Source organism: Xenopus laevis, chromosome 7S (assembly GCF_017654675.1).
Source record: "Xenopus laevis strain J_2021 chromosome 7S, Xenopus_laevis_v10.1, whole genome shotgun sequence".
Lineage (NCBI taxonomy): Eukaryota > Metazoa > Chordata > Amphibia > Anura > Pipidae > Xenopus > Xenopus laevis.
In genome coordinates this window covers 108,123,175-108,147,048 of record NC_054384.1, presented here as the reverse complement: position 1 = coordinate 108,147,048, position 23,874 = coordinate 108,123,175, and the positions used below count along the sequence as shown (strand labels likewise).

General features: G+C 40.3%; 1 protein-coding gene across 2 annotated transcripts in view; it reads left to right on the top strand.

The window, feature by feature from the left end:
* Positions 1-23,874, top strand: part of b4galt3l2.S (UDP-Gal:betaGlcNAc beta 1,4- galactosyltransferase, polypeptide 3 like 2S homeolog) — a 50,961-nt gene that overhangs the window by 3,686 nt on the left and 23,401 nt on the right. The window contains exon 2 of one of the 2 annotated variants that reach the window (XM_041570502.1): positions 19,418-20,116. In XM_041570502.1, coding sequence (XP_041426436.1) covers positions 19,852-20,116 — 265 coding nt within the window. In that variant the 5' untranslated portion in view covers positions 19,418-19,851. 2 annotated transcript variants of the gene reach the window in all.

The window sequence follows — 23,874 nt, the reverse complement described above, 5'->3', positions numbered from 1 at the left end:
TTTGCTGTTGACCCAATTTCTGATCTTTTTTTATCTGAGCTCATTTCCTATTCAAATAGTTCTGAGTTGAAAAGTAATTTTAACTTTATAAACCTGTATTGTTTAAGGAATGTCTGAGGTCCAAAAGATTAGAAAGGGATCCGACCGACTGCTGCAACTGTCAGTTGAATGAAAAGGTGTGTGGTTATTGGTCAGAAAATTGCAGCCTGATGCAACAATAAGTGCTTTGTTGGCGTTAGTTGTATTTTTACACTGTTACGCAAATACATTATTCTTTCTGCACACTAATCGCCGCGTCTTTGAGGCGACTAATCTCCCTGAATGGCTTGCTGGTATCTCGCACCCGCTAGCGCTAAAGTCGCCTGCGCCTATTCACACGCGGCGATACGTTTTTCAAAGTCGCTCGAAATTGCCTCGAATCTGACTTTGTGTCTCTGCCCTAAAGGGGTTTGTTCAAAGGGGTTGTTCACCTTCAAACACTTTTATCAGATCAGTTGGTTTCAGATTGTTTACTGGAAATAAAGACTTTTCCCAATAATTTTCTATTTGTGACCATTTTTCTAATAGTGTAAAGTTTAATTTTTCACCTTCTAAAGCAGCTCCGGGAGGCTGCGAGGGGGGTCGCCGACTCTGTGACTATTCTATATGCGTCATTTATCTTGTGATAATTTGGACACCATATTTAAAATACGCTGCGTATTTATGTAAAGTGTGGTTTCAAACTTGCAGATCCCATAGAGTGTTTTGATTTGATAGTTTCTCGACGTTTTAGTGTTTCTGCTAAAAACCGGCAATGCTGGCGTCCTGTGGCGGATTTCAGCTTGTAAGCGCCCTGTGAGAAGTGCGTTTTCCATTAGTTTCAGTGGTTGTGCAGTTTATGCGTATTTACGGCCGACTGAGCATTTTTAGGGTCAGTCCATACGAGCAGATTTGGGGAGATTGTCGCCTGGCGACTAATCGCCTCTTCTTCTGGGCCGACAATCTCTCCGAACTGCCTTCACGTGTCTTCCTGTTCTGTTTAATGAAAAGTCGCCTGTGCTAAAGCCTCACGAGGAAACTTCGGGCGACTTTGGAAAACGAAGCACCGCGTGTGCTTTAGCGCAGGCGACTTTTCATTATAGCGAACAGGAAGATATGCAAAGGCAGTTCTGGGAGATTGTTGCCCAGAAGAAGAGGCGATTAAATTTAAATCTCCCCGAATCTGCTCGTGTGGACTGACCCTTAAAAATGCAACGTAAAAATGCGACGTCTGGTCTTGCCCTTATGTTTGTCTCTGCTGAGCAGAATCCCAGAGTTTCATTAAAGGCAGCTGTTAGACTTGATACAATAGTTGCTAATATTCCACAGATACTGCTGAGAAATGTAGCAGCTTCATGTAGCAACATGTAACAACTACATGTAGCAACTTGTAAGGGTCAGGGCACACATGCAGATTCTCCTCTTCTTCGGGGGGACTAATCTCCCCGAACTGCTTTCCTGCCGGCTAAAATGAAAGTCGCCGGCGGGATGGCACTCTGAGCGATTCATTTCCAAAGTCTCCCGAAGTTTCCTCTTTGAACGGCTTCGGAAAACAAAACGCTCAGAATGCCATCCCTTCGGCGATTTTCATTTTAGCCAAAGGGGAGGCAGTTTGGGGAAATTACTTGCCCAGAAGAAGAGGAGATTTGTTGCCGGGCGACTAATCTTCCCGAATCTGCCTGCGTGCCCTGACCCTAAAAGTTCAGATTCTACTTGATCACTGAGCTGCCAGACTGAGGCACCAGAGACATGAACATTAAATTTACATTCTGGGGAAAATGGTAAAAAATTAAAAGCAATTGAAAAAAAGTCTTTTATGGTTAACAACCTGAAAACAACTGAACTGAAAAAGTGTTTGGAAGGTAAACAACCCCATTTAATGACAAATTGAAAGGTTAATGGAAATGAAATGGACATTCATAAAGCAACTCAGTGTCATTTATAACCCTGATTAATTTAAAGCCCCTCGGAAAAACCCTGTTTTTACTCAACGTTGCATCTGAACTCGCATGCCAGACTCCCATCACTTTAGCAATTCTGATTCTTGTGAGAAAAAAGGATCTTCATTGGATTGACTTAACTAAAGGCATAAGCTGCTTACCCTGGATAAGGTGTCTGTAAGTGGGCTTTTCAGTTATGCGATGCTGCTGGCTATTTAGCTTATTTGTGAACATGCTAGTCTGGGCTTGAGGATCTTTTTACATATATATATTTATCTCCTCGTTTTTAAAGGCCAGAAACGCCTAGAAAGAATTTAGATTGGTATACCCACAGTTTCTGTCTTGTATCTTCTTTCAAGAAGAAGTCCAGATTTTTATTGCTGTGTGTTTGCTGTTAACTCAGGTGCCGGATATATATATATATATATATATATATATATATATATATATATATAGTCGTTTTTTTTGTCGTTTTTTCCTATGGTTGTGCAGATCATGTGCATTGTGTGGTTTTTATAAAAAAAAAATATATATATATATTAAAGACCTAACGCACCCCATTCATCAGTTAGTTAAAGATTAGATCATCTACCTGGGTGCTACCTTAAAAAGCTGTATTATCCATCCACTATCCAAGAAGAAAGGTGCACGATTTTTTATAAGTGTTTAAATGATTTTCTAGTAGACTTAAGGCATGAAGATCTAAATTACAGAAAGATCTGTTATCCAGAAAACCACAGGTCCAGAGCATTCTGGGTAACCGGTCCCATACCTGTTATGGTTTCAGAACTTTTTCTGTGGGTAACCTTTCAGTTAACTAACTTTGAGTGTGCAATAGAATGGTTATTCTAAGCAACTTTTCAATTGGCCTTAATTTTTTTCTGTTTTATAGTTTATTTGCCTCCTTTTTCTGACTTTTTGCAGTTTTCAAATGGGGGTCAGCTTTTATCTTCCGGCCCTCTCCCTTTCATATTTATTCTCTTATTCAAAATCAGTGCATGGTTGCTAATGAGTAATTTGGACTCTAGCAACCAGATTGCAACGCTCTACATTATACTAGAAGTTAATTTAATGGTGGACAACAATGGAATAGAATAAAGCCAGTATCTGTGTGTGTGCGTGTATATATATATATATATATATATATATATATATATATATATATATATATATATATATATATATATATATATATATATATATATATATATATATATAGATAGACAAATACAAGATTCCTCTGCACTCAACCCATTATCAATATATTTAAGACAGAGACATTTTGTGCATACTGCTACTGAAAAATGCCTTACCCTTTAAACAAAACAGGGATTGTTTGTCCATATATTGCAATATATTTAAGCTGAACAACTACTTCACAGTCATCCCATATCTGGCCAGTCCTATGCTCAATTTTCATCTGATTCATTAAGAATTCTATGGTTTAATTATACATTTTATAAAAGGGACGAATACGTTTTACCTGCAACTTACTAGCTGCTTTCAAAGTAAAACTCCCAAACTTGGCTGCCCTTTTATTAGACACCAGTGGGATCACCTGACTATAGTTGGAGGGGGTGGGAGCTACAACATGGAGTTTGTTATAGTTCTACAAGAGCAGTGACCAGCTCCATGTTGTAGCTCCCACCCCCTCCAACTATAGTCAGGTGATCCCACTGGTGTCTAATAAAAGGGCAGCCAAGTTTGGGAGTTTTTACTTTGAAAGCAGCTAGTAAGTTGCAGGTAAAACGTATTCGTCCCTTTTATAAAATGTATAATTAAACCATAGAATTCTTAATGAATCAGATGAAAATTGAGCATAGGACTGGCCAGATATGGGATGACTTTGACGTAGTTGGCCAGCTTAAATATATTGCAATATATGGACAAACAATCCCTGTTTTGTTTAAAGGGTAAGGCATTTTTCAGTAGCCAGTATGCACAAAATGTCTCTGTCTTAAATATATTGATAATGGGTTGAGTGCAGAGGAATCTTGTATTTGTCTATATGTATTTTGTGGTCACACCCTCATTGCACCCCCGCCTAATGTTTTTTAAAAACTAGTGGTGAGCACAACTTTCCCTTGTTTGTTATATATATATATATATATATATATATATATATATATATATATATATATATATATATATATATATATATATATATATATATATATATATATATATAGTGAATAAAGTACCCCCTCTTGTAAAATATAAGGATATTATAAATTACAGAGGAGTTTCATGACCATTCGGCCTCGTGTTTTTATACAGTTCATGGAACTCCGAGGTAACTTCTAATATCCTCATATTTTGCAACTGGGGGTACTTTATTTATTATAATACACAAGTTTCAGTGAGTCATGTGACAGAAATGACATCAGAACTCACCGTTTATAACTGATGACATCAGATCTCACCGTTTATAACTGATGACATCAGAACTCACCGTTTATAAGGATATAATTTACAAGATATTCATGGCTTTTGTGTATTATATAATACACAAAAGCCATGAATATCTTGTAAATTATATCCTTATAAACGGTGAGTTCTGATGTCATCAGTTATAAATGGTGAGTTCTGATTTCATTTCTGTCACATGACTCTCTGAAACTTGTGTATTATAATAAAAAAAAGTACCCCCAGTTGTAAAATATGAGGATATTAGGAGTTACCTCGGAGTTCCATGACCTTCCTTCGGCCTTGTGTTTTAATACGGTCATGAAACTCCTCGGTAACTTATAATATCCTTATATTTTACAAGAGGGGGTACTTTATTCACTATATAATACACACACACCGGCTATTCTAAACTAAATGTAGGCCAAACCAAGTATCTTGTTTTATAAATGCCTTTTCTTATTATTTATGTATATTTATGTCTTGCTCGTTGGAGCACAGAAACAATCACATGCCATACCACGAGCCAGAAGGCCATCAGCTGCATGTGACAAGTCAGGCAGGAAATCTCCTTGAATTCACTTGTGAAAGTATTCAATAATAACTAGCGGCTAATGCATATTTATTTTTATGTTTGGTCAAGTTAAATCACCTCCAACTCTCCTCCTTTCACTTGGTGTTCCTGTCTATAAAGTGCAAATATTTGTGCCCACAGCCTGCAAGAAATTGAAGAAAGCTTTGGTTAGTGGTCATTGTCTTTGCCAAAAAATTCTTGTTGAAGGATAGTGGTGCAAACCAGTCAAGCAGTACAGAAGGCCTGTTATAAGGGGGGGGCAGCTGGGAGATGGTATGGGGGCCCCCCATGCATTTGATACAATGCCCCCCCCATTTGCATGTCACAAAAAGGGAGTGCTTCTAGCGGTGGGCTTTGGGCAGATCAAGGACATGTCTGGGCGTGGTGGTGCATGTCCCATTTATTAGCATTTTTGTTTTTAAATTGGGGGTCCCATTCTGCTTAATCTGGCAGTTGGCCCTATGCTGGGCCTTTTCTGACGGGCATCTGGCAGTGGGCCAATAACTAGGGGGGAAGGGGTTTGCTAATTAAGTAGCAGGGGTCCCTAGAATACACTCTGTGCCCCTTTAACTCTAATAAGGGGTCCGTTTACTAAAGTGCGTTAAAAATATTCGCACAATATATAGACAGAATTTTCGCCAAATATGTTATCGCCAGTTTACTAACCTGCGGTAAATATAAATTTGCGAATTTTCTTGCGCAAAAATAATTGTTCGCCAGTTATCGCATTCACTGAAAATAACGCTACGTACACATTAACGCATGGTTTACTAAACAGCGAAATGTGCTAAAGACAAAATTAACGCCAGAATATTCGCAAACTTTTACCGCCACCTATGTAGTGGCGTAAAAGTATTTTTTCGCCAGAAAATTCTCAAGGGGCAGGAAATATCCCATAATACTGTTTTTTTTTTACCCATCATTCTTTGCTGACAGGAGACAGATCTGTAGCTATTGCTGATGTTTTGGCTTCTGCTTCTATCTGGTGCAACAGCAGCAGTTTCAGCTCAGAGTCGTATTATTGGCAGCGGCATCACAGTCCAAGGATTCGTCAGCCTCTACACTTTTTTGGTTTCATTGTGATTGGCTACATTAAACTGTGCATTTCTATGAAGCAAAGAGATTGACTGGTATTTCTTGTTCCTATGATTCTATTGGCAGAAGGGTTTATATGATGCAGACATGTTTGATTGCTGTTACTCTGGTGATGTTGTTGGATGGTATAATCATCAGTCAATAAAGTTTGAGTTTTGAAGATGCATTTCTGGCCATAAACGTCACAGTAAAAATTGCCATAATAACCGCCATAAAACAAGACTATTTTATAGCATAAATATTCGCAAAAACCTAATTTTTCGCCAGAAAATTCGCAACTCGCTAAAATTACTGCTAACGTAAGCTGGTTCCTTAACGTAGTTACCGCAAGTGATCGCAATGACTTCTGAGCGCATCGCTGTTTAGTAAACTTAGTCGCTGCGAATATTCTGGCGTAAAAATATTCTCATCGATAACATGCGGAAACTTAAAGTCAGATTTACTGCACTTTAGTAAACGGACCCCTAAGTGACTTTGGACCCGTTTCTGCGGCATGAAGAGTAACGTTGGGCCGAAGCAGACGGATTTGTTGCTGTTATTTCCAGGTAGTCGTATGTAAGTGCTGATCTCTGATTGATTAACGTTATAGCTGTGGTTTCCTCTCCGTTGGGAAGCAGCATTGTGTAACTGATCAAGCTGCCTGATCGCTCGTCTGTGTTGAAACATGAAACATGAATGGAACATTGATTTGTTATCCCGCGGACATGTCCGCACTGAAAGCTTGTGCATTTAGCAGAAAAGGTCAATTCTTCTCATGCATTACACATGCAACCCACCTTCATTGAAACTGAAAGCAGTATTTATGGTCTCTCTGTCTAATGCCTGTTCTTCTCCGGCCAGCTAGCTTCTGCAACTTTGTTTCAGGAGTCAGAACCAGCAGTGCAGAAAGATACAAACCATTGAAAATTGACTCGAGCTTTTTTTTATCTTTGTTTGTCCTTGTGACATTGTTAGAAACAGAGCTGATATGAGGAAACACAATGACTCTGAGTTTTATCTGAGCACCAGATACACCCCGAGCTCCTTTAATCTGAACCAGAGCAGAGAATTAGTGTTTCTTTCTCTGCCCACTCAGACATCTGGCACCAGCTGTGTCCTCTAACTGATTCCCCAGCCCCCATGCCTGCTCTCTGCTGGGCGCATGCTGGGCATACATTTAAAGGAGAAGAAAAGATACCGAAGCAGTTTATTGCCAATAGTTTCGCCACAATAGTGCAGCTATAACACTATATTTATTGTGCAGAATGCTTTACCATACCTGAATAAACAGCTCTAGAAGCTCTCTGTTTGTTTAGTATAGCAGCTGCCATATTAGCTTGGTGTGACATCACTTCCTGCTCACTTATAGCTCTGTGCTCAGATTACAGCAGGGAGGAGCAAACTGAGCATGCTCAAGCCCTAGCCCTGGAGGTTACTGAAAACAGTAAGTCTGATACAGAAGCCCATGAGTACACAATAGAAGGAAACAAATGTGCTGTTTCTTTGGACAGAGGACTCAGAGCAGCATTACTTTGAGGGTTTACTGGTATATTTATATAGACCTTTCTGATAAAGCTTACTTTAATTTTAGCCTTTCCTTCTCCTTTAACAAGGACAGTTTAAAGTCATAGTTATGTTTAAGTGTCCTGCTAAGGTTGGCAGCTTATGAGTTAATTTCTTGTTGGCTTTTCTTGTAACCTCCGGAGTCCCATTTAAGAGCATAAAGAATGTCCATCTGTCAAAATGTCACTTGTGTTTCAAGCAAGGTATTTTCCTTAGTGGGTCACGCGTTTTATCGCTAAGCTGCGGCACATTTTACCAATACAAGTATGCGATCCGTTATCCGGAGACCTGTCATCCAGAAAGCTCCGAATTACACAAAGGCCATCTCCCATTGGCTCCATTGTCATCAAATAATAAATAGTATTAAAGTATTTCCATTTTCTGTGTAATAATAAAACAGTCGCTTGTACTTGATCCCAACTAAGATATAATTAATCCTTATTGGAAGCAAAACCAGCTTATTGGGTTTATTTCATGTTTATATGATTTTCTAGTGGACTTAAGGTATGAAGATCCAAAGTACAGAAAGATCCATTATCTGAAAAACTCCAGGTCCCGAGCATTCTGGATAAAAGGTCCCATACCTGTATGTATGTTTCCTTGATACTGGAACACTTTAAACTCCTGGACTTACCTATTAAAGAAGAAAAATACATCTAAATGCTTTGTGAATGTAGCTAGTGGACATAAAGGTGGTTATTTATCAAATTCTGAAATGTTAAACAAAGAAAAAAGTCAGACAAAGCTTGAATCCACAATTTGCTCTTATTTGTCAATAAAAAAAACTCAAACGTCGACTTTTTTTGATTCTCGTGTGAAAAATGCAAATTTTCTGCGAAATCCCAAAATGTTCGGGTTATCGTATGAAACACAGGGCAGACAATAATGTCTTTAAATTGCAAATAGGACCTCTGCCATTGACTTCTACATGACCTCGACAGTATGAAGATGGAGCACAGGTATGGGACCCGTTATCCAGAATGACTGGAACCTGGGGCTTTCTGGATAATGGATCTTTGTTATTTGTATCTTCATATATTAAGTCTACTAGAAAATCATATAAACATTAATTAAACCCAATAGGCTGGTATTCTTTCCAATAAAGAATAAATTTATATTTTAGATCAAATACAAGGTATTATTTTATTAGTACAGAGAAAAAAGGAAATTGTTAAAAAAAATTGGATTATCTTTACAAAATGGAGTCAATGGGAGACGGCGTGTCGGTAATTCAGAGCTTTCTGGATAACGGGTTTCTGGATAACTGATCCCATACCTGTATTTTCGGATTTAGACTTTTTGCAGCCTTGAGGTATAATATATCTCGAACATTTGACCTTTTTTTTTTCCCCACTAAAAAATCAGATTTTATAGTAAAAAAAAAAAACAACTTAAATGAATAACCCCCTAAATATGAAAAAATGGGCAAGCTGTATTCCTCCCAAAACTGACCCAAAGCTCTATAGCTCTAAATCAGGGCTGTCCAACTGGCGGTCCGCGACCCCCCCCCCCCCCCATTGTGTGGCCCTCCATATCAAAGTCTGCCTGCTGTGTCTGCTTACCATGTGTAAAATTTAAAAGGTATCACTACAGAGATTAAGTGGCCCCTGCATTGTTTAAACCTCATTCAGACTAATCCCCTGTATTGTTCACACTTGTGACACCTCTATTGTTCACATACTAAAGCCTGTACTGTTCACACCTCAGACCGAGACTGAAACCGACCACATTGTTCACCTGTTCACACCTTATTTAAAATGCTAATGGAGCCCCAGCACTGTGTCACTGTATGTAGTACATATTAGACTGAGAGCTTTACTTGTCTCCTGCTCTGTTTTGCCTTCTATATGCTCCCTGTGTGTCTCATACTTTGCCTGCTCTTTGCTCCCTGTGTGTGTGTCATACTCTGCCTGACCTATGATCCCTATGGAACGTAAGCCTGGTATTTGTTCTGGGGGTTTGTTAGCATTTGAAAATTGTTAGGGGTCCCTAAGATTACTGCCCGCTGTACCTGTACCAGCAAGCTCATCAGCCATCCATCATACAGCCCTCCAGCAGCCATCATATTGCCCCCAATCTTTACCTGTGTCAGCAGCAGCCAAAAATAAATCTGATCACATCATATTGCCCCCAAGTATTTATGTACCTGTGCCAGCGCCCAGCAGCAACAGCAAATATATGGGCCCCAAATCTGTACGTGGCTGTGCCAGCAGGAAGCTTCACACTTTAAAGTAATAGAAAGAAAGTCTTGAGTTCAGTGTAACTGTGCAAGTCTGAGAGCAGCGAGAGTCACACCAAGCAGCCCCCCAGCTCTCTGCCTCTCTCTGTCACCCAACATATCAGTGATGTCATTGATGCGTATACGCACGTCGCGCTGCACCGCACAGAGGGAGATATTACTTGCTGGCAAGAGGGAGAAGGTGAAGGAGGGGGATTCCACCCAACAAATTATTAAATAAACGCTTGAAAAACAATGAAAAAAAATAATTTAAAAGGGCGCCCCTCAATGATGGCGTCCTAGACAGCCGCCTACTCTGCCTACCCCTAGGCCCTGATCCCTGCAGTAAGCACCAACCATCTGTTTTTTTGGTGTGCTATTAATGTTGACATGGGTGTGGTTTAAAGTGGGTGTGGTCTAAAAACAGGGAGTGGCTAACACTGGCTTACATTATCGGCCCTCCACCATGTAGATTAGAAAAATTCCGGCCCTCGGTACCATAGAAGTTGGACAGCACTGGTCTAAATAATCTATGCGGCTGGCGGTGAACTGTCAAACTTGTACGTTCCACCTATGATTGTTTGTTCATGTGTAGTGTGTACTCATTGTGTAGACCATTCAGTGTGTAGTGTGTACTCATTGTGTAGTCCATTGTGTAGTGTGTACTCCCTGTGTAGGCCATTCAGTGTGTACTCATTGTGTAGTCCATTCAGTGTGTAGTGTGTAGTCATTGTGTAGTCCATTGTCTAGTGTGTCCTCCTTGTGTAGGCCATTCAGTGTGTAGTTTGTACTCGTTATGTAGTCCAATCAGTGTGTAGTGTGTACTCATTATGTAATCCATTCAGTGTATAGTGTGTACTCCTTGTGTAGTCCAATCAGTGTGTAGTGTGTACTCATTGTGTAGTCCAATCAGTGAGTACTCCTTGTGTAGTCCATTGTGTAGTGTGTATTTCTTGTGTAGGCCATTCAGTATGTAGTGTTTACTCATTTTGTAGTGTGTACTCATTGTGTAGTCCATTGTGAGGTGTGTATTCAGTGTGTAGTGTGTACTCATTATGTAGTCCATTCAGTGTGTAGCCCCTTCAGTAAGAACTTGGTTTAAGCCGACCATTTTAATGTAACAGGCAGGAAAATTATATTCTACATTCATGGGTTATTGAGGCACTTAAACAGTTGGGGGGGGGGGCATAGAAATCTGACGGGCCACGTTTGACCCATGGGCCTCCTGTTGGACAGCCCTGTTTGTACCGGCGTCTGAGAGCCAGTGAAATTGACATCCCTTGCACAAGTAAAGCAATCGGTTATGAATATTGACTTGCAAGCCGTAATGTGATACCAGACCTAAATTGACCGCATCCAGTCTCCAGTCAAAATAATATCTGGAAGTCAATTTGATTTCCATTAGAAGAGTAATATTAACGCGAGTCACCGTGGGCTTTGTATTGTTCTTGCTGTAAAAGCCTTAATGCCTTCCTGGTGCTAATGACCCAATTCGTCATCCTTTTAAAAGTCCCCAGTTCACCATTCGTTTGATGGCCCTGTGATTTTCTAACAATGATGCAATGCACTTTTACTGTTTTATTTGTGTTCCTTAAAGAGAAACGGCTTTAAAGGGGAAGGAAACCTAGTCGGCGCAAACCCCCCACCCCCCCTCCCGTTTGTTGCCCACCCTCCCTCCTCCCCCCTGGCCTACCCGTCCCGCTGGGCAAATGCCCCTAACTTGTTACTTACCCTTCTGCGCAGGTCCAGTCCAGGGAGTTCACAGGCGACATCTTCTTCCACGCGATCTTCTTCCTGCTGTGAACGGCGTTTTGGGGCATGCGCAGTAGGATCATTTCGCCGGTACAGATCTACTGCGCATGCGCCAAAAGTCACGCGCATGCGCAGTAGATCGTACCGGCGAAATGATCCTACTGCACATGCGCCGTTCAAAGCAGGAAGAAGATCGCGTGGAAGAAGATGTCGTCGGTGAACTCCCTGGACTGGACCTGCGCAGAAGGGTAAGTAACAAGTTAGGGGCATTTGCCCAGCGGGACGGGTAGGCCAGGGGGGAGGAGGGAGGGTGGGCAACAAACGGGAGGGGGGTGGGGGGTTTGCGCCGACTAGGTTTCCTTCCCCTTTAAAAAATGCTCGTTGTCAGATAAAGGAATATACCATCGCATTTGCACATGTCCATTCACGATTGTCTTCTTTAATCATTGCTATTTGTAGGGACCATTGAAACACCCAGTACTTATGACAATGGCCAATATTGAGCAAAATAACCGATGTTTGGGAGTGTAAAGGCAGCCAATCTGGTATCGGTTTGCCATTTTCTATTTTCGTTTGTTTTAAAAAAAAAAAAAAACACAATCTTAGAGGGGTTGTTCACCTTCAAACACTTTTTTCAGTTGGTTTCAGATACTGCTGAGAAATGGATTGACTAATTGTATCAAGTAAGGGGCAAATTTATTAAGGTTCAAATTGGAAATTCAAATTCACGAGTTGGGATTTTTGGTCAAAACTCAAAAATTTGAGTTGGGAATAATCCAGATTTGAAATTTTATTATACCTGAGAACAATTCAAATTCGACTATTCCCACCTAAAACCTGCCGAGTTCATGTAGAAGTCAATGGCAGAGGTCCAGTTACCCATTTGAAGATGTTAATTGCCTTCCTGACATTCGAGTTTTTTTTCTGAGAAGTTTAGTCGAATTAGATTCGAGTTTAGTCGAATTAGATTAAAGTTTTCGGGTCCGTAATATTCGTTCAGGTTTTAGATTTTTTTTCTTAAAGGAAAACTATTCCCCCTGAACAATGTAGGAATATATTGCATAAAACAGCTCATATGTAAAACCCTGCTTCATGTAAATATAACCATTTTTATAATAATATACTTTTTAAGTAGTATGTGCCATTGGGTAATCATAAATAGAAAACTGCCATTTTAAAAAACAAGGCCCGCCCCCTGGGATCGTCCGATTCACGGTGCACACAAACATAACAAACAAACTGAGCCAATTAATAGACAGTTCTATCTTTTGCTTCCACACTTCTTCCTGTTACAGTTAGAGCTGCAGTATTTCTGGTCAGATGATCTCTTCCTGTTACAGTTAGAGCTGCAGTATTTTTGGTCAGGTGGTCTCTTACTGTTACAGTTAGAGCTGCGGTATTTCTGGTCAGGTGATCTCTTCCTGTTACAGTTAGAGCTGCACTATTTCTGGTCAGGTGATCTTTTCCTGTTACAGTTAGCGCTGCAGTATTTCTGGTCAGGTGATCTCTTCCTGTTACAGTTAGAGCTGCAGTATTTCTGGTCAGGTGATCTCTTCCTGTTACAGTTAGAGCTGCAGTATTTCTGGTCAGGTGATCTCTTCCTGTTACAGTTAGAGCTGCAGTATTTCTGGTCAGGTGATCTTTTCCTGTTACAGTTAGAGCTGCAGTATTTCTGGTCAGGTGATCTCTTCCTGTTACAGTTAGAGCTGCAGTATTTCTGGTCAGGTGATCTGAGGCAGCACACAGACCATCACATCACTTAAGTTGATATAAACTGTCTGTTGCTCAAGTATTCATTTTGGGGTGAAGTTTTCCTTTAAATAAGATACTAGTCGAATTGTGAGGTAATTTGAGTAATATTCGACCTTTGATAAATCTGCTCCTAAATGTAGCAAATTGTAACAGTTCAGATTCTGCTCCTGGATCACTGAGCTGCCAGAGACACAAACATTAAACTTACATTTTGGGGAAACGGTAAGGAATAAAAGTTGGAAGGCAATTGAAAAAAGTCTTTGTTTATGGTGAACACCCTGAAAACAACAACTGAAAAAATTGTTTGGAAGGTGAACAACCCCTTAAAAAGCAGAAAGTGAAAAGGAGCCGTAAGTTCTAATCTCTCCATCTTGTACAATGGCTTTTATTCATTATCGGAATGTTCCAAAAACAGGCAAACAATTTTAGTTGGTCACATTTGCAACATTTTAGATTTCTTTTGGCAGTAGTTTATGATGACTCCATCATGCAGGATCAGTAAAATGGAAAAAATATGAAGTAAGTTCTGGCAAGCCAAGTGTGGGGCTTTTTTTATTTGTTTTTTTGGATCATTAAAAATATTTCTGCATCAGACTATGTTGGCCTGTGAAGGGAGCTACAACAGTCTCGTGGAAAGGGGTTAACAACAGCATTACCCATCTTAAGATCTCTCCAGCTTCAGGGTATAATGAGTCAGCATCAAGAGGAAGGAACATTTCTTTTTATGATTCAGAGAGTGATGATGTTTTGATATAAACACTGGTAAAATAAGTCAGGAGTCGCTAGCTTATGGCGAAAATGTTTTACCTCGGAAGTGCTTGTGACGCTAGGAATAGAAGAGATGTTTTAAAGGTATACTATCATGGAATTTTTTTTTTTTTTTTTACTTTTTAATACACATCAGTTAATAGTTCTGCTTAAGCAGAATCCTGCACTGAAATCAGTTTCTCAAAAGAGCAAACAGATTTTTTTTTTTATATATTTAATTTTGAAATCTGACATGGGGCTAGACATATTGTCTGTTTCCCGGCTGCCTCCAGTCATCTGACTTGTGACTGATAAACTTCAGTCAAGCTTTACTGATGTACTGCAAGTTAAGGTGGCCATATACGGAGAGATCCGATTGTTTGGCGATGTCGCCAAATGAGCGGATCTCTCTCCGATATTCCCACCTTGAGGTGGGCAATTTCGGGCTGATCCGATCGTGGGCCCTAGGGCCCAACCATCGGATCCTAACGAATGGGAACGGGCGGTCGGATTGCGGGACCGCATCAACGAACAGATGCAGCCGCGATCCGACGGGATTTTTTTGTCCCATCCGATCAAGATCTGGCCGACTTTTGGCCAGATCTCGATCGGAGAAGCCTGCCGGGGGGCCCCATACACGGGCCAATAAGCTGCCGACTCGGTCTCAAGTGATATCATCCCCTCCCTTCTCTCCCCCCAGCAGCCTAACAACAGAACAATGGGAAGGTAACCAGATAACAGCTCCCTAACACAAGATAACAGCTGCCTGGTAGATCTAAGAACAGCACTCAGTAGTAAAATCCAGGTCCCACTGAGACACATTCAGTTACATTGAGTAGGAGAAACAACAGCCTGCCAGAAAGCAGTTCCATCCTAAAGTGCTGGCTCTTTCTGAAAGCACATGACCAGGTAAAATGACCTGAGATGCACCTACACACCAATATTACAACTAAATACACTTGTTGGTTCAGGAATGAAATTTTATATTGTACAGTGAATTATTTGCAGTGTAAACAGTGTCATTTAGAAATAAAAACTACATCATAAAAACCATGACCGAATCCCTTTAAGCGATATCAGCATCGCCAAAACAACAGATTTTTAGCCGATGCAGATTACCATGTTATCCAATCATTTGACCCCTCTTGCCAAAGATTTGTTTTATGATAGAGGTCCATGTAGGACTGTTGTTGTGTAGAGGACTAGATCAATAGATGGGTGATGTCCTCGTCCCACTGGATTTTAAACTTGCACAAATGACCGTCCCCAGATATCAGGCCGACAGGTTATTTGTTTGTCCACATAGACCAATTAGCTACAAACTTGTTCTGGTTTCTTGTTGGCTTAATAAGATGAAGACAGTATTTTTGTCTCTCCCCATGATTAGCATTCCGTTATTCCATGTGTTTAGTCACCAAACAGCAGTTCATATGCTTACTATTGCTCTTTGTTGTACCCATAGTGTTGTATTGTGTTGATTACCGATGGATTTTGTGTGTTTCTCGAAATAGAGTTATATCTAGTGCAGATCAAACCATAATAAATACTCACAAATCTGGTGGGAAATTAATCTGCATTACCCTGGTTATCCTGTCATCCTATAAGCACTGGTCGTAATCTTTGAGGGAAAACCGTATATTCCCGATATGAATGTGATGCTACACATTCCTGTTTGTAAAATGTTTTTCCCTCTGGAATAAAGGCCCCCATACACGGGCAGCTAAAAGCTGCTGACAGACCGAGTCGGCAGCTTATTAGCCCTTGTGTGGGGACAGGCTTCCCTGATCGATATCTGGCCGAAAGTCAGGCAGATCTCAATCGGGCAAGTTAAAAAATCCAGCCGTCTATGCGGGCCCGCGATAATGCAGATGGTGGCAGCTTAGATATTTTTAGACGTTTATCTCCTCGAAACCAGTTTTATGCCAATACTGTGTCACCACTCCTTCACCTTGGCCTTAAAGTAAGTCTGTTGGTCTGTATGTAGGGTTTATAGCCCAGATACTCCCGACTGTCTTGTGCAGTTAATGGAAAACTATACCCCCAAAATGAATACTTGAGCAACATATATTTTATATCAAATTAAGTGACATATTAAAGAATCTTAACAAACTGGAATATATATTTAAGTAAATATTGCCCTTTTACATCTCTTGCCTTGAACCACCATTTTATGATATTCTCTGTGCTGCCTCAGAGATCACCTGATCAGAAATACTGCAGCTGTAACAGGAAGAGATCACCTGACCAGAAATACTGCAGCTCTAACTGTAACAGGAAGAGATCACCTGACCAGAAATACTGCAGCTCTAACTGTAACAGGAAGAGATCACCTGACCAGAAATACTGCAGCTCTAACTGTAACAGGAAGAAGTGTGGAAGCAGAAGACAGAACTCTGTCTGTTAATTGGCTCATGTGACCTAACAAGTATAGTTAGTTTGTTTATGTTTGTGTGCACTGTGAATCGTACGATCCCAGGGGGCGGCCCTTGTTTTTTAAAATGGCAGTTTTCTATTTATGATTACCCAATGGCACATACTACTAAAAAAAGTATATTATTATGATAATGGTTCATTTACATGAAGCAGGGTTTTACACGAGCTGTTTTATGCAATATCTTTTTATAGAGACCTACATTGTTTGAGGGGTATAGTTTTCCTTTAAGGTGACAAAACCAGCAGATCTTTCCCTACGATATGCCCACCAAAGGCAGGTGATATTGGACTAATCTGATTGCTCTGCCCTAGGGCTAAACGCTTGGATTACAGTAACGGGCATAGGCGCCAATGGGATGAGGACTACATCAACTAGAAGATTTGGTCCTCAATTGGATGGGAAAATCAAACCTGCCTGGTTGACATCTAGCCAATTTTCGGTCAGATATCGGTCAGAGGGCCTTATACAAGGATGCTGAATTAGTCTTGAGGGCCTGAATCAGAATCTTATATCTGCTAGAGTTAGTCCATACAGTAAGAACACACAGTCTTATTTCTTACAGGTGGGGGCCGATTCATCAAGCTCGAGTGAAGGATTCGAAGTAAAAAAAACTTCGAATTTCGAAGTGTTTTTTGGGCTACTTCGACCATCGAATGGGCTACTTCGACCTTTGACTACGACTTCGAATCGAAGGATTCAAACTAAAAATCGTTCGACTATTCGATCATTCGATAGTCGAAATACTGCCTCTTTAAAAAAAACTTTGACCCCCTACTTCGGCAGCTAAACGCTACCGAAGTCAATGTTAGCCTATGGGGAAGGTCCCCATAGGCTTGCCTAAGTTTTTTTTGATCGAAGGATATTCCTTCGATCGTTGGATTTAAATCCTTCGAATCGTTCGATTCGAAGGATTTAATCGTTCGATCGAAGGAATTATCCTTCGATCGTAGCATTTGCGCTAAATCCTTCGACTTCGATATTCGAAGTCGAAGGATTTTAGTTCCTAGTCGAATATCGAGGGTTAATTAACCCTCGATATTCGACCCTTGATGAATCGGCCCCTTAGTGTTCATTACTACTAAAACCGCCTGATTATAAATAAGTCATATTTGGCTTCACCCGCTGAAGATGACCAGCTTTTCCCATTCCTCGTGCGTCTAGATTATCTTCTGCTTTGTGCGACTTTCATTTTCTTTGTTTTATGTGCTGATCAATGCTTTGGCTCTGAATACGTTCCAGCCTTTAGTGCAGTCGTTTGTAATGTGTGTCCTAATCCTTTCTTTTGAGAACTAGAATATCCTTTTATCTTGTGGGCAGGGTGAGTATTGTAAAAAGGCAAAATCTGTGTATCGCTGTTCAGCGCTGGCCCGTCCCCATCAAGACTCGCCACACTAAATTCTTTGAAAAGCGGCTTTTATTCAGCTTGCGTAAGTGATAACAGGCAGTGGGTAAGTGGTGCCAAGGGGTGAGTATTGTCTCTGCATTACACATGTGCTTTCATAATAAACGGGCAGAGGCAGGTAGATGGGCTTATATTGTACCAGTACGAAGGTGTTGCTGTCGTTTCTGGATAATGGATCATTCTGTAATTTGGATCTTCATACCTTGTGTCAAATAGGTAAATCATATAAACATTAAGGGGCTGATTCACTATGGGTCGAATATCGAGGGTTAATTAACCCTCGATATTCGACTAGGAATTGAAATCCTTCGACTTCGAATATCGAAGTCGAAGGATTTAGCGTAGAAAATTCGATCGAACGATCGAAGGATAATTCCTTCGATCGAACGATAAAATCCTTCGAATCGAAGGATTTTAATCCAGCGATCGAAGGAATATCCTTCGATCAAAAAAAGTTAGGCAAGCCTATGGGGACCTTCCCCATAGGCTAACATTGACTTCGGTAGCTTTTATCTGCCGAACTAGGTCGAAGTTTTTTTTAAAGAGACAGTACTTCGACTATCGAATGGTCGAAAAGTCGAACGATTTTTACTTCGAATCCTTCGATTCGTAGTCGAAGGTCGAAGTAGCCCAAAAAAACCTTCGAAATTCGAAGTTTTTTTACTTCGAATCCTTCACTCGAAGTTAGTGTATCAGCCCCTAAATCAGGGGTCCACAACCTTTTTTACCCGTGAGCCACATTTAAATGTATATAGAGTTGGGGAGCAACACAAGAAAATGAAAAAGTCCCTTGGGTGCCAAATAAGGGCTGTGATTGGCTACTTGGTAGCCCCTTTGTGAACTGGCAGCCTACAAGAGACTCTACTTGGCACTATACCTTTTTTATACTAGTTTTTATGCAACCAAAACTTACTTCCAAGCCTGGCATTCAAAAATAAGCACCTGCTTTGAGGCCACAGAGAGCAACATCCAAGGGGTTGGAGAGCAACATGTTGCTCACGAGCTACTGGTTGGGGATCACTGCCCTAAATAAACCCAACAGGCTGTTTTTTTTTTTTTTTTTTTTGCTTTCAATAAGGATTAATTATATCTAAGTTGGGATCAAGTATTATTACAGAGAAAACTGAAATAATTTTAAGAAAATTGGAGTCTATGGCAGACGGCCCATAATAATTCAGGGCTTTCTGGAGAACGGGTTTCCGGATAACGAATCCCATACCTGTAACTAAGGTTAACTGCAGGTGCCTGGGCTGATTTTATGGAGAGGAAATAGTTTTCTCAAAGCCTCTGTAGGGTTAATGCTGAATGCTCAGGGGTTGGCCCTCCTGCTTTGTTTCATTAGTCATGTTAGTGAGCTAAATGCTTTATAAATGCAAACACCACTCCTTCCCCTGCCTGTTATTCTCTCTAGCCGGGTGGGACCCGGGCTCCTTTACAGCCTTTGACTCAGCATAGAAGTGTCTTCTTAGACACACAACTTCCATCTGCTTTTAATTCTCTTTTTCTTTTAAAATCCCTTTTATTTTGTCTATTACAGACTTGGAATATCTGCTGCTGAAGAACTCCATGTGCCTCTGAATTCCTTGGCTTATCGGGAGCCGTGCCTTTAAACACAGAGATAACCTTTTTACAGTCACATGCCGAGTCTCCGCCGTGCCTTGCTCCGCCGTCTATATGGAAATCGCCAGAAATACGTTTATTTGGGAAGTTTTCATCTGAATTTTGCAGCTTTTTCTGTTTTATTTTAAAAATATTTATCTGTAACAAAGTTTTGTTTTTTTGAAGAAGGGGGGGGAAGAAAACAAATATTTTTTTTTCCTTCCCCGTTGATGCGATAAATTGAGCGTATTGGGAGCGTCCTTTCCTAACCTGCCAGACCTACGGAGAACAGAATGTACCCCAGCTGCTGATTTTTTTCCCTGAATATTATTTATTTTTTCTAATTCAACACCAAATCTTCTGGACAAAAAAATGGTGATCTCTAAGGGTCGCTACCTGCTTCTATTCCTCTGCGTCCAGCTAGTGGTCATGGCTCTGCTTTATAGAGAAGGCTACAGGAAAAGGGTGGCTTATTTCTTTGGGATATTTTACAAAGGGGGGTCTGCTTCCATGGGACTCATCAACCCCCACAATTTATCCCAAGCTGGGGACGTTTATGCCAACCTCAGCTTAATATCCAAGCCTTCGCTGAGGGAAGAGGAGTTGCCATACTGTCCTGAGACCTCTCCTTTCTTAGGTAATTAGATTTTTTTTTTTCGGTTTAAAATTATCTTTTGTTTAAATGTGAGATTTTATGACCTGAAAAAACATTAACCACACAAGGGCTGCCTTTGTTTTCTGCTATTCTAGACTCTCTGGTATGGTCATTACATATAAATAACATAAATATAGGGATATGCCACTTTCACACAGTTTGTTCAATTACTAGAGTCCTGTTTCTTAAAGGAACACTAACTAACTAAGTGTTTTAAAGTAATGGAAATATAATGTAGTGTTGCCCTGCACTGGTAAAACTGATGTTTGCCTCAGAAACACTATAGTTCATATTAACAAGCTGCTGTGTAGCCATGGTGGAAATTGAGAAAAGACTATATGGCACAGGTTAAATAGTGGGTAACAGATTACACCATTATGTTCTACAGAGTAACCTGAGCCTTTTCTCCTTTGAATGGCTGCCCCCATGGTTACAGAGCAGCTTGTTTATATGAACTATAGTAGTACTTATCTGTTATCTACTGTGTATCCTGTGCTTGAATGGCTGCCCCATGGCTACACAGCAGTTTGTTTATATAAACTATAGTAGTACTTATCTGTTATCTACTGTGTATCCTGTGCTTGAATGGCTGCCCCCATGGCTACACAGCAGCTTGTTTATATAAACTATAGTAGTACTTATCTGTTATCTACTGTGTATCCTGTGCTTGAATGGCTGCCTCCATGTCTACACAGCAGTTTGTTTATATAAACTATAGTAGTACTTATCTGTTATCTACTGTGTATCCTGTGCTTGAATGGCTGCCCCCATGGCTACACAGCAGCTTGTTTATATAAACTATAGTAGTACTTATCTGTTATCTACTGTGTATCCTGTGCTTGAATGGCTGCCCCCATGGCTACACAGCAGCTTGTTTATATAAACTATAGTAGTACTTATCTGTTATCTACTGTGTATCCTGTGCTTGAATGGCTGCCCCCATGGCTACACAGCAGCTTGTTTATATAAACTATAGTAGTACTTATCTTTTATCTACTGTGTATCCTGTGCTTGAATGGCTGCCCCCATGGCTACACAGCAGCTTGTTTATATAAACTATAGTAGAGTTTCTGAAGCAAACACACCAGCTGAAGGAGTGCAGGGGAACAGGACACTATATTTTCACTACTTGAATAGACTTTCATTTGTTACTTTTCTTTTAATGGCCTGAGTATTACTTGTTATATCTTGTTGCTTTCCATCTGTCAGTTGTACAATGTCAATTTGGGCAACAGTCGGACACCCCCATTCCTAACTGCAGTGTATTTATCAGAGTCAATGTGTTAATCTGAGCTAAAACACAACCAGGCACAAATATGGAAACTCATTCTGTTTTAATCTTTCATCTCGTGCCAGAGGACTGACTCCCTGTGGGATTTGTATTTAGTAACACAGGTCTCAGCCATGTTCTGGGCTCTGGAATGTGCTCCGTGCCCCCCTGGGGTTTAGAAAGGCAAATGAGTCCCTTATATGTAAGTAGATAGTTTCTTATTTAGGAGAACTAAAGCCTAACTAAAGAAGTAAGTAGAAATGTTGTACATGATGTTTTGTGCTTCTGTACCAGCCCAAGGCAACCACAGCCCTTTAGCAGTAAAGATCTGCGTCTCCAAAGATGCCCCAGTAGCTCCCCATCTTCCTTTCTGCTGATTCATTGCACATGCTCTGTGCTGCTGTCACTTACTGAGCTTAGGGACCCACTCACAATATACAGTACACATAGAATAGAAATGTCACAATATAAGGCTGATTAGTAATTAATACAGATAATTACTACATGGCAGCACAGAAACCAGTGCAATTAGCATCAGAATTGAATAATCAGCAAACCTGTAGCATCATCTTATATTACAGCCAGGGAAGCTCATTTTCTGCTGGATAATTAGTGACGAGCCCTAAGCCTAGCTCCTCAACAGCCAATCAGAGCCCACTGAGCATGTGAGTGTCACAGACACTTTCCAAGATGGTGACCCCCTGTGACAAGTTTGAAGTCCTGGATCATTGCTGCTATTGACAAGCTGACACTTTAGCCTCGTGCAATAAGTTCACTATGTGATATATGGCATTTTTAACCATATTCAGTTTTAGGGTTTACTTCTCCTTTAAAACTGAGAAATGGCAAATTTCCTGTGGGTGCATATATATGAAGTGTTAGGGCATAACTTACTGTTTGCGCAGAATGTTCCTTCTATGCGTGGGAGCTGCTTATGTGCTTATCTCAACTAGGACTTGCTCTGCAAACATCACTGGTCAATGATATCTATAGAGAATCTTTTATTCTTACAGGCAGCCTGGCAGTGCCTACTCGTGTAAATAGATATAAGCAGAGAGTTCCCTCTCCTATTGATTGAGGGGAAGTAAAGTGTAAAATAGAATAAGGCTAGAAATGCTGTATTTTGTACACTAAACATAAACATGAACTTACTGCACCACAAGCCTAATCAAACAAATGATTTATGCTTTCAAAGTTGGCCACAGGGGGTCACCATCTTGTAACTTTGTTATACATCTTTGCAAGACCAAGACTGTGCACATGCTCAGTGTATCTGGGCTGCTTAGGGATCATCATAAATGATCCAAACTGCACAAGTCAAATAATATCTGCCAGAAGCCGATACAACAAGACTGATTAATAATCAGAATATACAGACTGCACTGGGTCCTGTGTTGTCATGTAATCTAATGTGGATTTTATAGTTTTTGTATTGTTTAATACAAACTTTCTCCAACTCTGCAGAACCAGTGGCTGCAGCAAAATAATCCTCCAAACAGAATCCCAGTTTATCTGTTTAAATCTGGCTCCATGATCTTTGTCCCTGCAGCTGGAGTTGGAAACAGTAAAGGGGATGTAAAGGCAAAAATAAAATCCAATACAAATCTCTACACAGTCGCCGACTGCTCTACAGGGAAACAAACAAAGCTGAGTTGAGTTCTGCATGGCTGGGAAGTAAGGCGGGGGCTCCCCCTGCTGTTCATAAGTATGATTGTTTCCCTGCAGAGCAGTTAGGGACCGTCTGACAATTCCTATCCACAGCAGTAAATGAAGGGAGAATTTTACTGAATACAGTCAGGTTTCTGATAAAAACGGTACAGATTTTTTAAATAGGTTGAGATAGGTTTCTTTTTAATTAAAGAAAGTAAAAATGGGTTTTTATTTTTTTGCCTTTACATGCCCTTTAATAACATTCCCATATGTGTTGTGGCACAAAGTATAGAGACCCCATTTGAAAACTGGAAAGAATCAGAAGCAAAAACTATAAAAAAAGATACTGAAGACCAACTGAAAAGTTGCTTAGAATTGGCCATCCTATAACATGCTAAAAGTTTACTTAAAGAAGAACCACCCCTTTAAATAACTTTTAGTATGATGTAGAGAGTGATATTCAGGGACAATTTGCAATTGTTTTGATTTTTTTTAATTATTTGTTGTTTTTGAGTTATTTAGCTTTTTATTCAGCAGCTCTACAGTTTGTAATTTCAGCCATCTGATTGCTAGGGTCTGAATTCCCCTAGCAACCATGCATTGATTTGAATAAAAGACTGGCATGTGAATAGGAGAGGCCTGAATAGAAAGATGAGTAATAAAAAGTAGCACTAACAATTAGGGATGCATCAAATCCAGGATTCGGATCGGTATTCGGCCTTTTTCAGCAGGATTCGGGCCGAATCCTTCTGCCCGGCCAATCAGAATCCAAATCCTAATTTGCATATTAGGGGTGGGGAGGGAAAATAGGAAGTTATTG